This window comes from Felis catus, chromosome B2 (genome assembly GCF_018350175.1).
Source record: "Felis catus isolate Fca126 chromosome B2, F.catus_Fca126_mat1.0, whole genome shotgun sequence".
Classification (NCBI taxonomy): Eukaryota; Metazoa; Chordata; class Mammalia; order Carnivora; family Felidae; genus Felis; species Felis catus.
The window spans coordinates 58,655,001-58,671,528 of record NC_058372.1 but is presented as its reverse complement, the minus strand read 5'-3'; the positions used below and the strand labels follow the sequence as shown (position 1 = coordinate 58,671,528).

The 16,528-nt window shown below is 36.2% G+C and overlaps 1 protein-coding gene across 3 annotated transcripts in view; it reads left to right on the top strand.

The window, feature by feature from the left end:
* Nucleotides 1-16,528, top strand: part of LOC101082908 (protein eyes shut homolog) — a 906,892-nt gene that overhangs the window by 584,475 nt on the left and 305,889 nt on the right. For all 3 annotated transcript variants that reach the window (XM_045057713.1, XM_045057712.1, XM_045057714.1), the window contains exon 13: nucleotides 11,353-11,394. In XM_045057713.1, coding sequence (XP_044913648.1) covers nucleotides 11,353-11,394 — 42 coding nt within the window. The remainder of the gene's footprint in view (nucleotides 1-11,352; nucleotides 11,395-16,528) is intronic.

The window sequence follows — 16,528 nt, the reverse complement described above, 5'->3', positions numbered from 1 at the left end:
AGAGAGATTCCAAGTTGATAAACACATGGAGGTTCTAGGAGAGTGGTGCACCTGGACTGGGCATGGAACTGCCACACCTTTTTCCCATACCTTGCCATGTACATCTCCCCATCTGGATGTTCATCTGTATCCTTTATTATATCCTTTTATAATAAACTGGTAACATAAAAAAACACCCTCCAGGGGCGCCTGGGTGGCGCAGTCGGTTAAGCGTCCGACTTCAGCCAGCTCACGATCTCGCGGTCCGTGAGTTCGAGTCCCGCGTCGGGCTCTGGGCTGATGGCTCGGAGCCTGGAGCCTGTTTCCGATTCTGTGTCTCCCTCTCTCTCTGCCCCTCCCCCGTTCATGCTCTGTCTCTCTCTGTCCCCAAAATAAATAAACGTTGAAAAAAAAATTAAAAAAAAAAACACCCTCCAAGAGAGATAGTATTACCTTTTTTATTAACATTAGTATATAGAGATTCGATGATGCTATGTGTACTACTTAGCATTATAGACTATTTTATGTAACCCTCACAGCCAGCCTGAAATATTTTATAGATGAAAAAAAATGACTTGGATTAACTAAACATTCAGAGTGAGGATGCCTAAATTTCAGTCCAAAATTGTCTTCAATCAAAGACAATCCTTCTTTTGACCCAGTCATGACATTTAAGAATAAGGAGCAAGAAGATTTGTGATGATAATGATGCTCTATAAAAATGAAAACCAAAGAAGTAGAGTTTGTTTTGTTTTATTTCATAAGGATCACATGAATTTGATATTTCCTTAATATGAAATATAAAAATTTCACTTAATATGCCAGGTGAATTTTTTTAATGTAAAGGGACAATTAAATTTACTAAAAATCTTTCTGATAATAATAAAACTACTCTTTGTTGAATATGTTTAGGTTTTGATGCTTTACATAGATATCACACATCTGTAATTCTCATATTTACTTCACATATGTTTAATTATACCTATTTTGTGGGTGGGGATAGTACAAATGAGGATTCTTGAAGTGGCAGACCAAAGATTTTCATGCTGATTCTTCTACTCTTTCCCTGCCCCTTCTATATGCCCATGTGTTTTCCTTTACAACAAACACGTTGTGGTGGTAGCACCATCATTTCATCTGAAAGCAGCATACCTAGCAGAGATGCCCTTGACAATGCCTCTTGCATCATAACTAGAAAGGAGAGTCTGACTTTTAGAAGTGACTGGTAGTATTATGTCTTCTCTCTTAACAATTGTGGTATGTGGGTCCACTGGCTTCCAGCTACTGCAGGAACAAATGAGTCATAGGAAATGAAACAAAACCAGTAGATTGTTTTGTCTCCTCCATAATTCTCAGTAGAGTAAATAACTAAAAGGTTTTATGTTTGCGTCTTTCGTTTAGTAATATAAAGATCTGAAGATGTATTAGTATAGGACCTAGTATAAGAAGTTAGAAAAAATCACTCCATTAAATAATTTCTTTTCCTCAAATAAAAATTCTGCTTTCAAAACAGCTAAGAATGATACAGCCCTTCAGAATTTCCTGGCTTATGTATTTACAGATAATCTTTTTTTTTAATATTAAGATATTTTTTTTTTAGTATATGAAATTTATTGTCAAATTGGTTTCCATACAACACCCAGTGCTCATCCCAAAAGGTGCCCTCCTCAATACCCATCACCCACCCTCCCCTCCCTCCCGTCCCCCATCAACCCTCAGTTTGTTCTCAGTTTTTAAGAGTCTCTTATGCTTTGGCTCTCTCCCACTCTAACCTCTTTTTTTTTTTTCTTCCCCTCCCCCATGGGTTTCTGTCAAGTTTCTCAGGATCCACATAAGAGTGAAAACATATGGTATCTGTCTTTCTCTGTATGGCTTGTTTCACTTAGCATCACACTCTCCAGTTCCATCCACGTTGCTACAAAAGGCCATATTTCATTTTTTCTCATTGCCACGTAGTATTCCATTGTGTATATAAACCACAATTTCTTTATCCATTCATCAGTTGATGGACACTTAGGCTCTTTCCATAATTTGGCTATTGTTGAGAGTGCTACTATGAATATTGGGGTACAAGTGCCCCTATGTATCAGTACTCCTGTATCCCTTGGATAAATTCCTAGCAGTGCTAGTGCTGGGTCATAGGGTAGGTCTATTTTTAATTTTCTGAGGAACCTCCACACTGCTTTCCAGAGCGGCTGCACCAATTTGCATTCCCACCAACAGTGCAAGAGGGTTCCCGTTTCTCCACATCCTCTCCAGCATCTATAGTCTCCTGATTTGTTCATTTTGGCCACTCTGACTGGCATGAGGTGATACCTGAGTGTGGTTTTGATTTGTATTTCCCTGATAAGGAGCGACGCTGACCGTCTTTTCATGTGCCTGTTGGCCATCTGGATGTCTTCTTTAGAGAAGTGTCTATTCATGTTTTCTGCCCATTTCTTCACTGCGTTATTTGTTTTTCGGGTGTGGAGTTTGGTGAGCTCTTTATAGATTTTGGATACTAGCCCTTTGTCCGATATGTCATTTGCAAATATCTTTTCCCATTCCGTTGGTTGCCTTTTAGTTTTGTTGGTTGTTTCCTTTGCTGTGCAGAAGCTTTTTATCTTCATAAGGTCCCAGTAATTCACTTTTGCTTTTAATTCCCTTGCCTTTGGGATGTGTCGAGTAATAGATTGCTACGGCTGAGGTCAGAGAGGTCTTTTCCTGCTTTCTCCTCTAAGGTTTTGATGGTTTCCTGTCTCACATTTAGGTCCTTTATCCATTTTGAGTTTATTTTTGTGAATGGTGTGAGAAAGTGGTCTAGTTTCAACCTTCTGCATGTTGCTGCCCAGTTCTCCCAGCACCATTTGTTAAAGAGGCTGTCTTTATTCCATTGGATGTTCTTTCCTGCTTTGTCAAAGATGAGTTGGCCATACGTTTGTGGGTCTAGTTCTGGGGTTTCTATTCTATTCCATTGGTCTATGTGTCTGTTTTTGTGCCAATACCATGCTGTCTTGAGGATTACAGCTTTGTAGTAGAGGCTAAAGTCTGGGAGTGTGATGCCTCCTGCTTTGGTCTTCTTCTTCAAAATTCCTTTGGCTATTCGGGGCCTTTTGTGGTTCCATATGAATTTTAGGATTGCTTGTTCTAGTTTCGAGAAGAATGCTGGTGCAATTTTGATTGGGATTGCATTGAACGTGTAGATAGCTTTGCGTAGTATTAACATTTTGACAATATTCTTCCAATCCATGAGCAGGGAATGCTTTTCCATTTCTTTTTATCGTCTTCACTTTCCTTCATAAGCTTTCTATAGTTTTCAGCATACAGATCCTTTACATCTTTGGTTAGATTTATTCCTAGGTATTTTATGCTTCTTGGTGCAATTGTGAATGGGATCAGTTTCTTTATTTGTCTTTCTGTTGCTTCATTGTTAGTGTATAAGAATGCAACTGGTGGATTGCATTGAACGTGTAGATAGATAGCTTTGGGTAGTATTAACATTTTGACAATATTTATTCTTCCAATCCATGAGCAGGGAATGTCTTTCCATTTCTTTTTATCTTCTTCACTTTCCTTCATAAGCTTTCTATAGTTTTCAGCATACAGATCCTTTACATCTTTGGTTAGATTTATTCCTAGGTATTTTATGCTTCTTGGTGCAATTGTGAATGGGATCAGTTTCTTTATTTGTCTTTCTGTTGCTCATTGTTAGTGTATAAGAATGCAACTGATTTCTGTACATTGATTTTGTATCCTGCAACTTTGCTGAATTCCTGTATCAGTTCTAGCAGACTTTTGGTGGAGTCTATCGGATTTTCCATGTATAATATCATATCATCTGCAAAAAGCGAAAGCTTGACTTCATCTTTGCCAATTTTGATGCCTTTGATTTCCTTTTGTTTTCTGATTGCTGATGCTAGAACTTCCAACAGTATGTTAAACAACAGCGGTGAGAGTGGGCATCCCTGTCGTGTTCCTGATCTCAGGGAAAAAGCTCTCAGTTTTTCCCCATTGAGGATGATGTTAGCTGTGGGCTTTTCATAAATGGCTTTTATGATCTTTAAGTATGTTCCTTCTATCCCAACTTTCTCAAGGGTTTTTATTAAGAAAGGGTGCTGGAATATGTCAAAGGCCTTTTCTGCATCAATTGACAGGATCATATGGTTCTTCTCTTTTTTTTTGTTAATGTGATGTATCACGTTGATTGATTTGTGAATGTTGAACCAGCCCTGCATCCCAGGAATGAATCCCACTTGGTCATGGTGAATAATTCTTTTTATATGCCATTGAATTCGATTTGCTAGTATCTTATTGAGAATTTTTGCATCCATATTCATCAGGGATATTGGCCTGTAGTTCTCTTTTTTTACTGGGTCTCTGTCTGGTTTAGGAATCAAAGTAATACTGGCTTCATAGAATGAGTCTGGAAGTTTTCCTTCCCTTTCTATTTCTTGGAATAGCTTGAGAAGGATAGGTATTATCTCTGCTTTAAACGTCTGGTAGAACTCCCCTGGGAAGCCATCTGGTCCTGGACTCTTATTTTTTGGGAGATTTTTGATAACCAATTCAATTTCTTCACTGGTTATGGGTCTGTTCAAGCTATTTCCTCCTGATTGAGTTTTGGAAGAGTGTGGGTGTTCAGGAATTTGTCCATTTCTTCCAGGTTGTCCAATTTGTTGGCATATAATTTTTCATAGTATTCCCTGATAATTGCTTGTATCTCTGAGGGATTGGTTGTAATCATTCCATTTTCATTCATGATTTTATCTATTTGGGTCATCTCCCTTTTCTTTTTGAGAAGCCTGGCTAGATGTTTGTCAATTTTGTTTATTTTTTCAAAAACCAACTCTTGGTTTCGTTGATCTGCTCTACAGTTTTTTTAGATTCTATATTGTTTATTTCTGCTCTGATCTTTATTATTTCTCTTCTTCTGCTGGGTTTAGGCTGTCTTTGCTGTTCTGCTTCTATTTCCTTTAGGTGTGCTATTAGATTTTGTATTTGGGATTTTTCTTGTTTCTTGAGATAGGCCTGGATTGCAATGTATTTTCCTCTCAGGACTGCCTTCGCTGCATCCCAAAGCGTTTGTATTGTTGTATTTTCATTTTTGTTTTCCATATATTTTTTAATTTCTTCTCTAATTGCCTGATTGTCCCACTCATTCGTTAGTAGGGTGTTCTTTAACCTCCATGCTTTTGGAGGTTTTCCAGACTTTTTCCTGTGGTTGATTTCAAGCTTCATAGCATTGTGGTCTGAAAGTATGCATGGTATAATTTCAATTCTTGTGAACTTATGAAGGGCTGTTTTGTGACCCAGTATATGATCTATCTTGGAGAATGTTCCATGTGCACTCAAGAAGAAAGTATATTCTGTTACTTTGGGATGCAGAGTTCTAAATATATCTGTCAAGTCCATCTGATCCAATGTCTCATTCAGGGCCCTTGTTTCTTTATTGACCATGTGTCTAGATGATCTATTCATTTCTGTAAGTGGGGTGTTAAAGTCCCCTGTAATTACCACATTCTTATCAATAAGGTTGCTTATGTTTATGAGTAATTGTTTTATATATTTGGGGGCTCTGGTATTCGGCTCATAGACATTTATAATTGTTAGCTCTTCCTGATGGATAGACCCTGTAACTATTATATAATGTCCGTCTTCATCTCTTGTTACAGCCTTCAATTTAAAGTCTAGTTTGTCTGATATAAGTATGGCTCCTCCAGCTTTCTTTTGGCTTCCAGTCGCATGATAAATAGTTCTTCATCCCCTCACTCTCAATCTAAAGGTGTCCTCAGGTCTAAAATGAGTCTCTTGTAGACAGCAAATAGATGGGTCTTGTTTTTTTATCCATTCTGATACCCTATGTCTTTTGGTTGGCGCATTTAATCCACTTACATTCAGTGTTATTATAGAAAGATACGGGTTTAGAGTCATTGTGATGTCTGTATGTTTTATGCTTGTAGTGATGTCTCTGGGACTTTGTCTCACAGGGTCCCCCTTAGGATCTCTTGTAGGGCTGGTTTAGTGGTGACAAATTCCTTGAGTTTTTGTTTGTTTGGGAAGACCTTTATCTCTCCTTCTATTCTAAATGACAGACTTGCTGGGTAAAGGATTCTCGGCTGCATATTTTTTCTGTCTAGCACCCTGAAAATCTCGTGCCAATTCTTTCTGGCCTGCCAAGTTTCAAAAGAGAGATCAGTCACGAGTCTTATAGGTCTCCCTTTATATGTGAGGGCACGTTTACCCCTTGCTGCTTTCAGAATTTTCTCTTTATCCTTGTATTTTGCCAGTTTCACTATGATATGTCGTGCAGAAGATCGATTCAAGTTACGTCTGAAGGGAGTTCTCTGTGCCTCTTGGATTTCAATGCCTTTTTCCTTCCCCAGTTCAGGGAAGTTCTCAGCTATGATTTCTTCAAGTACCTCTTCAGCACCTTTCCCTCTCTCTTCCTCCTCTGGGATACCAATTATGCGTATATTATTTCTTTTTTTTTTAATTTTTTTTCAATGTTTTTATTTATTTTTGGGACAGAGAGAGACAGAGCATGAACGGGGGAGGGGCAGAGAGAGAGGGAGACACAGAATCGGAAACAGGCTCCAGGCTCTGAGCCATCAGCCCAGAGCCCGATGCAGGGCTCGAACTCACGGACCGCGAGATCGTGACCTGGCTGAAGTCGGACGCTTAACTGACTGCTCCACCCAGGCGCCCCAGCGTATATTATTTCTTTTTAGTGTATCACTTAGTTCTCTAATTTTCCCCTCATACTCCTGGATTTTTTTATCTTTCTTTTTCTCCGCTTCCTCTTTTTCCATAACTTTATCTTCTAGTTCACCTATTCCCTCTCTGCCTCTTCAATCCGAGCCGTGGTGGTTTCCATTTTGTTTTGCATTTCGTTTAAAGTGTTTTTCAGCCCCTCGTGACTGTTCCTTAGTCCCTTGATATCTGTAGCAAGAGATTCTCTGCTGTCCTCTATACTGTTTTCAAGCCCAGCGATTAATTTTATGACTATTATTCTAAATTCACTCTCTGTTATATTATTTAAATCCTTTTTGATCAGCTCATTAGCTGTTGTTATTTCCTGGAGATTCTTCTGAGGGGAATTCTTCCGCTTGGTCATTTTGGATAGTCCCTGGCGTGGTGAGGACCTGCAGGGCACTTCCCCTGTGCTGTGGTGTATAACTGGAGTTGGTGGTCGGGGCCGCCATCCGACCTGATGTCTGCCCCCAGCCCACCGCTGGGGCCACAGTCAGACTGGTGTGTGCCTTCTCTTCCCCTCTCCTAGGGGCAGGATTCACTGTGGGGTGGCGTGGCCCTTCTGGGCTACTTGCACACTGCCAGGCTTGTGGTGCTGGGGATCTGGTGTATTAGCTGGGGTGGGTAGGCAAGGTGCACGGGGGCAGGAGGGGCAGGCTTAGCTTGCTTCTCCTTAGGTGATTCACTTCAGGAGGGGCCCTGTGGCAGTGGGAGGGAGTCAGATCCACTGCCGGAGGTTTGGCTCCGCAGAAGCACAGAGTTCGGTGTTTGCATGGAGCGAGCAAGTTCCCTGGCAGGAATTGGTTCCCTTTGGGAGTTTGGCTGGGGGATGGGCGGGGGAGATGGCGCTGGCGAGCGCCTTTGTTCCCCGCCAAACTGAGCTCTGTTGTCAGGGGGCTCAGCAGCTCTCCCTCCCTTTGTCCTCCAGCCTTCCCCTTTCCGAGGAGAGGTGCTAACTTATGTCCTCCCAGACATTAAGTCGCGCTTGCTGTCGGAACACAGTTCTCCCGGCCCCTCCGCTTTTGCAATCCAGACTCGGGGGCTCTGCTGGGCCAGCGAGCCGCCCCTCCGCCCCAGCTCCCTCCCGCCAGTCCGTGGAGCGCGCACCGCCTTGCTGCCCTTCCTACCCTCTTCTGTGGGCCTCTCGTCTGCCGTTGGCTCCACGGACTCCGTTCTGCTAATCCTCTGGCGGTTTTCTGGGTTATTTAGGCAGGTGTAGGTGGAATCTAAGTGATCAGCAGGACTCGCGGTGAGCCCAGCGTCTCCTACGCCGCCATCTTCCTATATCTCCAGATAATCTTAAGGACTCATACCATCTGGTTCTGTACTTTGCTTACTGGGTAAGCTCGAGCATGTCATGGGCAAAACTAGTAAATAGACACTTTGGGCAAATGATTATAGGTTTTCTCTCTGAAAAGCTCATAAAATTCAAAAGATGGATTTGAATTCTACCTTTGGTCAAAAGCATTACTCTATGACTCAGTTCTGTCAGTATTTTCCCAATGATAAGTCCCTACAATTTTCTCTTTCATGTTTTTTTTTTAAACTCAATACTGAAAGGGATAAAACTGAAAGGGAAGTGGATAGTTCTGTACACAAAATACTTTCATTTTCTCATTTTATTATTCATAGGGAGAATCATGCCCTTTTCCTAAATTTCAGTAGCTGTAAAGCAATAGAGTCAGATTTAGCTGAAATTAGTATTTTGTTCTTTGAATCTACAGATATTGTTTTGCCAAGCAGTATTATCATTCTGATCCCTAGAAAGGACTGTTTTCAAAAGAGATAGAACACTTGGTACTTCATCTTTCTGCTTATGTGCACAACTAAGAAGAGGTTTGCAACAGCAATATTGAAGTTTTTAAATCCTCTAATATGAAAGTTGTATTATGTGAGCAATTTTTCTGGCTTTTCATATTAATATTGCATGCTATCACAATTCATTTTCACCAATTTAGATGGTGTAGAAACATGCCGAACACTTCAGTAAAATGGTATAATGATTATATTTGCATATCATAAGAGTGGAAGCAAATGCTAAAAATATACAGCACCAGTACTTTATGAAGGACAACCTTAATCTAATACAAATGACTACTTAATATAAAGTATTTTATTATCTGCAACTGGTACAGAGATAGCTGCTTCACTGAGCTTATGTTTGCTTCTTACTGCAAAATTCATAAAGTAATATCCACTGAAGTTAGTAGAGGTTTGAGTAAATGGCCATAAATACTATCATATATTTTACCCAGAAACTGCAATGTTACATTATTAAAGGAATCTCTTCTTTGAAATTGTATTCATTTAATTGAATTACTGGACATTAACTTGATGTAAGCATACAGGAATTCACAATGTAATGTGTGCTATTCATTGAATCATTTATAATATTACTTAACTTTATGGGCCATTCCAGCATTTTGGGGAGAGGTTATAAATATATATATATATATATATATATATATATATATAGAGAGAGAGAGAGAGAGAGAGAGAGAGAGAGAGAGAGGATTTTTTAGAGTTAGTCATTCCAGGTATTAGAGAGAGTCAGTATTGAGTACTAAATAAGCCTTTTTCTTCTCAGGACCCTTTCCATAATACTCCCTCCCCTGCCAAAAAAAAAAAAAAAAGCAAAAAAAAAAAAAAACCAAAAAAAAAACAGAGGGACTTGAATGTGTTTTATTTTGTTTTTATTTGCAACATTTTCATATTCTTACAATATGAGTTGATGAGGCATGATCAGAGATTGAAAATTACAAGATGAAAATTCTATCTTTTCTATACTTTTCAGGCATAAGATTTGAGAAATTATTAGAGTAGATCATTAGGATAGTAAATTAGGTGATATTTCTCATTCCTATGAGAATAATAATAAATATGAGCTCATAATAATTAGGTTGTCATTTTGCATAACCAGGGAGTTCCACAATTATTAGTATTCAGCTTCAAAGAAAAAATATAATAAAACTCTAAGCATAATAAAATCTTTGACCTGAGAATAGGCATAATGCAATGGAAAGCATGTTAACATGTTTGTCAGAAAACCTGTTGTTCTAGGTCTGCCTTTGACAAGTTGCTGAAATGCTACATCTAAGTTATTTCATACATGAAGCAGAGGTTAAAAGACCTCATATTGATATTGCGACAAATAAGCTTCAGTTTGAAAGTGAGTCATGCTCTATGGGAGATGGAAATGTAATGAACACTTGTGCTATAGAATGAAGAGTTTAAGCAACCAGAGTAGATGTGGAAACCATTGTAGCAGTCAGTCCAAAATTAAGGCTTGAAATACACACAAATTATATAGAAATTTGTGAGAAAATAATTGCTGAACCATAAAACAAACAAACCAAAACCACAAAATTGAATGTTGTCTCTATATTGCTAGGAGGGTTTCTCAACAATTTGGGGAGAAAGATAAAACAAAATAGTAGTTATGAAATCCTGACTGAAGGTAGGTATCAGAAAGAATAATGATGAAATTACCAAAAATGTTGAAAATACAAAAGCAGGTGTCATTTATTCTCTACTTAGGGTTCTTCATTCATGTAAGAAGTCATAGTTCAATTCATAAATTTCATATGAATAACAACAGAGACCAAACAAAACTTATTATTTCTCCATTCTGAAAATGTCTTCTATTTAAGTTAAATTACCAAAAAGTAAAATCAAATCCTGGAGTCTTATTTAAGTTTAATATTTCCTTCACACCCCTCATTTCACTTACAATGAGCTGCTAAGTCCCTTCAATTCCATCTGCCATATTTTCCCAATGTGAACTCGAGTTTTGATACCCACTACTATTGATGTGGCTCAGATTCCTATAATCACATTTTGAAAGCCTTAGATGGTCTTCTTTGTTTCAGTTTTCCTACTCAAATTTATTTTCAATTTGGTGACAAGACTTCTCATTGTAATCTTTCTAATATATAACTTTTTCATGGCATTATTCAATTAATTCTTCAGTCTGTGATTCTTCATACTGCACAGTTGAGAATAGAGAAGGAACTTTATCTACTTATTATCACACATCCTGACACAAGCCTATAACCACTCCATGCACCTTGTATGTCAGACATCTGGAAAAGCATCTATTTTGTGAGCAAGATAAGTATTTTCCATAATGTGAGTTTAAGAGGGTGAATATTTGCATTAAATTGACCATTTCATGTCCATGATTTTTCAGTGACCTTTAATATTGTTAGCAAATATTTCACATCACTTATACATCTTGGATAAGGACATTTTTCAGTTTAGTTTTTCTTTAAAGTTCCATTCCATAAATGGCTGAGTAGGTAGCCCAATTTCATGATGTTTCAGTTTATGGTGATATGATCACATTGCTGTATGGTCTATAAGAACTATCATGCTAATACCTTTGTTACTATTACCAGTTTCACTCTCCTTTTTTGTGTGGTCATCTATGAATCAACTCTTTAAATCTTTTTTGTTTTCTTAGCTTATAAAGGAGATTGTGTTTCCCGTAAGTATGAGTCAAGATTTAATATTCTTCAATTAATCTCTCCAAAGATGATAATTTTCCAGCTCTAACAGTAACATTCCTGTTGGCCTCCACTTGTAGGTTCATGGTGTCTTATAGAGGGATCACATGCTTATGACTTTTTCTTTGAATCTTCACAGCTCCAGGAAACCCAGGTGCACTAGGCTTCATTCATATACAAGGTAAGTGAATCTCACCCAATCTCTCCTATCCTTTATATAGTGTGCTGAAGTGTTTCACAGACATGGTTAGGGTGTATTTCAAAATAAGAAAACATTGGTATATAAAAAAAATATGTGTCTCTTACAAATAAAAAATATATATATATATATATTCTATGTATATTACATAAATATAACTATGTTGTATATATTGCAAAAATGTACATATATATGTTTATATATGCATATATAAAGATATGCATTTATATAAGAATGTAAATATATGTTCTTAAATTTCCCATGAAACATACTGTCAAATAATGCTTAAATAAATAGTAAGTGGAAAACAATGAAGCATTCTTATAAAAGGAAGCCTGAGTAGATTTTCATAAAGATAAAAATAGTGTATGTGAGTACCGCATATAATTATAACTACTACAATACAATTGTAGACTTTTTGTTTTATATAACTGGAAATTCTATTTAATATAATTATTACTCAAAAATAATTTTGGGGGGTGTCTGGGTGGCTTAGTTAAGTGTCAGACTCTTGACTTCAGCTCAGGTCATGATCTCAACAGTTTGTGAGATTGAGCTGCATGTCCAGCTCTGTGCTGACAGCGCGGAGCCTGGTTGGGATTCTCTCTCTCTCTCTCTCTCTCTCTCTCTCTCTCTCTCTCTCTCTCTCTCTCTCTCTGCCTCTCTCTACCTATGCTCTGCTTGCTGTCTCTCTCTCTCTCTCTCTCAAAATGAATAATAAATAAACTTTAAAAAATAATTTTTGAGGTTTTCCTAAATACCTGAAATACAACATGACTCAAATAGGATCAATAGAGAGAGTGAACAAGTTGTATTTTAGTAGAAGCAAAACTGATTTCTGGCAGATAAGCTGTTTTTAAAAGCGTTTGATCCTTGAACGTTTACCAATTATTGTTTTCCATAAAATGCATGCCAACCTATGTATACACATACATTCTCTAGATAATTCTCCAAATGTTTCCTCAAAAACAATTATTAAAAAGAAATATGTTCTATATATATAGACGCTCTAACAAAAGGGTAGTGCATGTATTCAATTTCGCGTGCCTGTAGACATCTTTTCATGATTTCTTTGTGTCCTTATTCTTGTTCTTAGAACATTTGGATCTTCCCCCAAATTAATATCTATTTTATTAAATGTATCATTCTTAACTGAACAATATTTATTTTTGCAGAAGAAATATTCTAACCCACATATTTAAAAAGAAAAAATGTACCATTTTGAAATTCTTAAAAAGAAAATAAAAATGACCTTTAGAGGCTGCATGATTTGTGATTTCAGACTGATAAACACAAGTTTTTCATAAAATTTTTGGTCAGTCAGTCCAGACCTCTGGGGAAAGGTCATAATATTAATCAAGGTACATTTGTGACATACATTGTAGGAGAGAAAGAAAGTAAAAAAAAAAAGTATGAAGTGAGTTAGTGAGAAATGAACTGATATTGGGCATTGAAGAAACTTTCATGTAAACCTGAAGATATTAGTTTAGCATACCTGGTCTTTTATTCAGTTTACTTCATGATGGGAAGAATTGCTACTGCTTGAAAATTATTCCACATCTGCATTTAGGATGAATGAGGGAAACTGAAGGCAGAAAAAAGTATTAGCACTGAGTTAAATTGTGGGCATAATGCAATGAGGCTTACAGTAAGATATCTGAGAGCTATTTCATGAAAAAGTGTCAATAATTAGTGTTGTATTGAATAAGGGAAAGAAAGGAGGAAGAAACAATGTAGATTCTAAAATTTTCACACATATTGAAGACATTTTGTACAATAATCAATTATTCCAGTCAAGCATAAGCTTATTTTGTGCAAATTAAAAAAAAAAGTCATTTGCTATTTTTGCTTTAGAAAAATGGGATGATTACAATGTTATCAACTATTAACTCAGGGTTAAATATTGTAAACATAAAATTATTTGAAAATTATCTACTTCCCATGTAAACTGTTTTATTCATAATTTTGTAGAATATAAATGAATGCCCTAATTTTAGATATTACAACTATTTTAGAAATACTGAATTTAGAGTAATGAATAACAAAATAATTAAAAGAAACCTGCTACCTAAAATGTTTGGATACTCAAACTTTAATTTTTTTTTTGTAATCTTTATTTATTTTTGAGAGAGAGACAAAGTGCGAGTGGGGGAGGAACAGAGAGAAAGGGAGACGCAGAATCCGAAGCAGGCTCCAGGCTCTGAGCTGTCAGCACAAAGCCTGACGCAGGGCTCAAACTCATGGACGATAAGATCATGACCTGAGCTGAAGTCAGACACCCAACTGACTTAGCTACCCAGGCACCCATGGATACTCAAACTTTGTAAATGTCTGTTAAATCTCTGATGTAACTGAGTTTGTTAGATAGTATTAGTTATTTAGTTACGTAGACTAGTTAGATAGTATTAAAATACTATTACTAAAGTATTACTACTTGCCTGTATTTCTATGTCAGTTTTAAATTTCTACACTCTCATTATAAATTATTAGTTTTATTTCTGGAGGTAAAGATTAATTCCATAGCATAGTAGGAACTAGGTAAATTGTTAAATGAGCAGAAAATCCAGTGTACTTATGATGTATCTCCACTCTGATTAACTCCACCTAGATATTTATTAGGAAACCAATACTATGTGGTAAGATGGGCAGTCTAGAAGAGCAATGAATCTTTCAGGTCACTTTTATATTTGTTAAAAATTACTAATAAGATATTATCTGTATATAGGTAGTAGTGGATTTAAATTGGCATACCTATTACAATTCCAAAAATAAGGCATTGTGTTTCCCATTAGGAGAACAGGCAAAAAAGGGAAACATTTTCATTAGATATTAAAATTTGTTGATCTGGCAGTAACTTTTGCAATGTCAATAAAATAACAGGCATGCCTTCAGTTCCACAGAAGTAAAAAAGGAATGAAGTAAGCTCTCTTGGATGTTAGGTGAGAAGTGGTTCTCAACCCTGACTACACATTAAAATTGGGGTGCTTTAACAAACTCTGGTCTTCTCATCAGATAATTCATTTTAATTGGTATAGGATGTTACTTATGAATCTATTTATATTGATTCATCTGATAATTCTAATATTTTACCAATGTTGAGAACATCCAGATTAATTATTCTGTCTTTAGCATGCATCATAATTGCTCAGTTGACTTGTTAAAACACCCATTGCCTGACCTCCCCCTCAGAGTTACTGACATAGTATGTCTGGGATGGTGTCAAAGATTTTTCTTTTCTAACAAGTTTCTAGGTGACAGTGATGCTGTTGTTCTCAAAGACGTCACTTTGAGAACTGCAGTTTACATTAAAACAATAAAACATCATTATCAACAACAAAATGGTACCTAATAATTTGGATGTCAAGTGTTTAAGTGGCATATTTTTAAATATTTATGTCACATCTACAATTGCATATGTTTAAAGGAAAATAGTTTATGAATTAAGTCCTATTAAAACAATATCCTAATAAAACAACTTAAGCCGTATAATTAGTTGCATCTTTTTAGAAATAAGTTGTATCTTGGTAATCTGGCCATGGACTTTCATTATCAAAATTTTGTTAAAGGAAAATAGTTTTTTTTAGTCTGTCATAATTTGCCAGAAATCATAATTTTTAACATCAGCATACTAACTCAATTTTCCATTCACCTATATGAAATTAGTCAAACTTGAGCTGAATTTGTTCCTGTTAAACTTTCCTTAAAAGTTTACTTATAAAGTTTCAAAAACACTGCATATATTTATCTTTCTATTTTACACATAAATTAGGACCTTGAAGTGAATTTAATTAAAGGATATAAAATATGCATACAAATTCTTGGGTATTGTTAATAGCTACATTAAAAAGTAGAAAAGACAATGATGTCCTTAAGCTTTTTTGCTTTAGAAAAAATGAAAATATCTTGTTTTGACTAATATTCTTTCACTACATTTAAATTGCTAATTGGTTTTAGAGTATGAGTTGTCTTTTTTTTAAATCAGCATTGAATAAACATGATGGAATATTACAGTACATAATACTGTATTGAAAATGAATAATATGCTTCAGGAAATACAAATTAATATTAATAAATGTCACTTTGCTTTTACAATGTTCAAATGCAAGTTACATAGACTTTCTTAAAGTCATTAAGGATACAGAAAATAAATTATCTTAAGAAATCTTCTAGAGATCTTTACATAATTCAAATAGTACTGCAATGTTTAAAGATAGTTTTTTCTATGCATCACATTGTCATTTACTCTCATAAACAATAATAAAATATAATTGACTTTTCTCTTTTGAAAGAAAACATGTCTTATTTTAATGAGAAAAAAGCATGTATTAAAATAATGATTTGAAGTACAATTTTAGGTGAAACAATTACTTCGCTAGTAAATTGCTACAGGTTCATAAGAATTTCAGAGCACAATGTTTCTAAGAGGATTTATGTTAGACCATGATTTTAGAGAGAGGACACTAATGCTAATGAGTAACATATAGTATTGTCTAGGGAATATGTCAGCATCAGGCTGTAAATGAAAAGCTGACCATAAATGCCAAGCAGATAACTAGGGACTGCAGGATAGTAGCAAATAAGGTCATTACCCAGTCTGATACTTACACAAATGGCAAGGTCAAGATGCACAGTGACTCCAAACTAAAAGGCAGACAGGATGCTCTGCAGTTTGGTTAGGACAGTGTATTTTAGAGATCCGTCAACAACTGACAAACCAAAAAGCTGGTAAGTACAGGAAAGTCGACCAGAACACATACTATTTGTTATCTGAGGTAGTTTACTCTTAAAGATTTAGTTTTTCTTATCTTTCATAATAGCGTAGGTAACCCAAGCTCCCTGTAGAACTTGAGATTTTTAAGTGGAGTAATGAAAATCAATGAATCAAATGGCCTGGTTGGATCAATAAGGAGGATCAATTAAATGGTTGGAAAATTCTGAATGGAGAAGAATTGAGTTACTTGGAAGGACCACTGTGTTCCTCAGTCTTTTTCTAGAAGCTAGATTTGTTGTGTCACCTATATATTTAGTACTTACTTCCTGAGTACATACAGTAGTATCAGATACACAATGGTCTGTAATTTAGCTCCGTAACTCAATTGAAGGAAATAAAAATGTT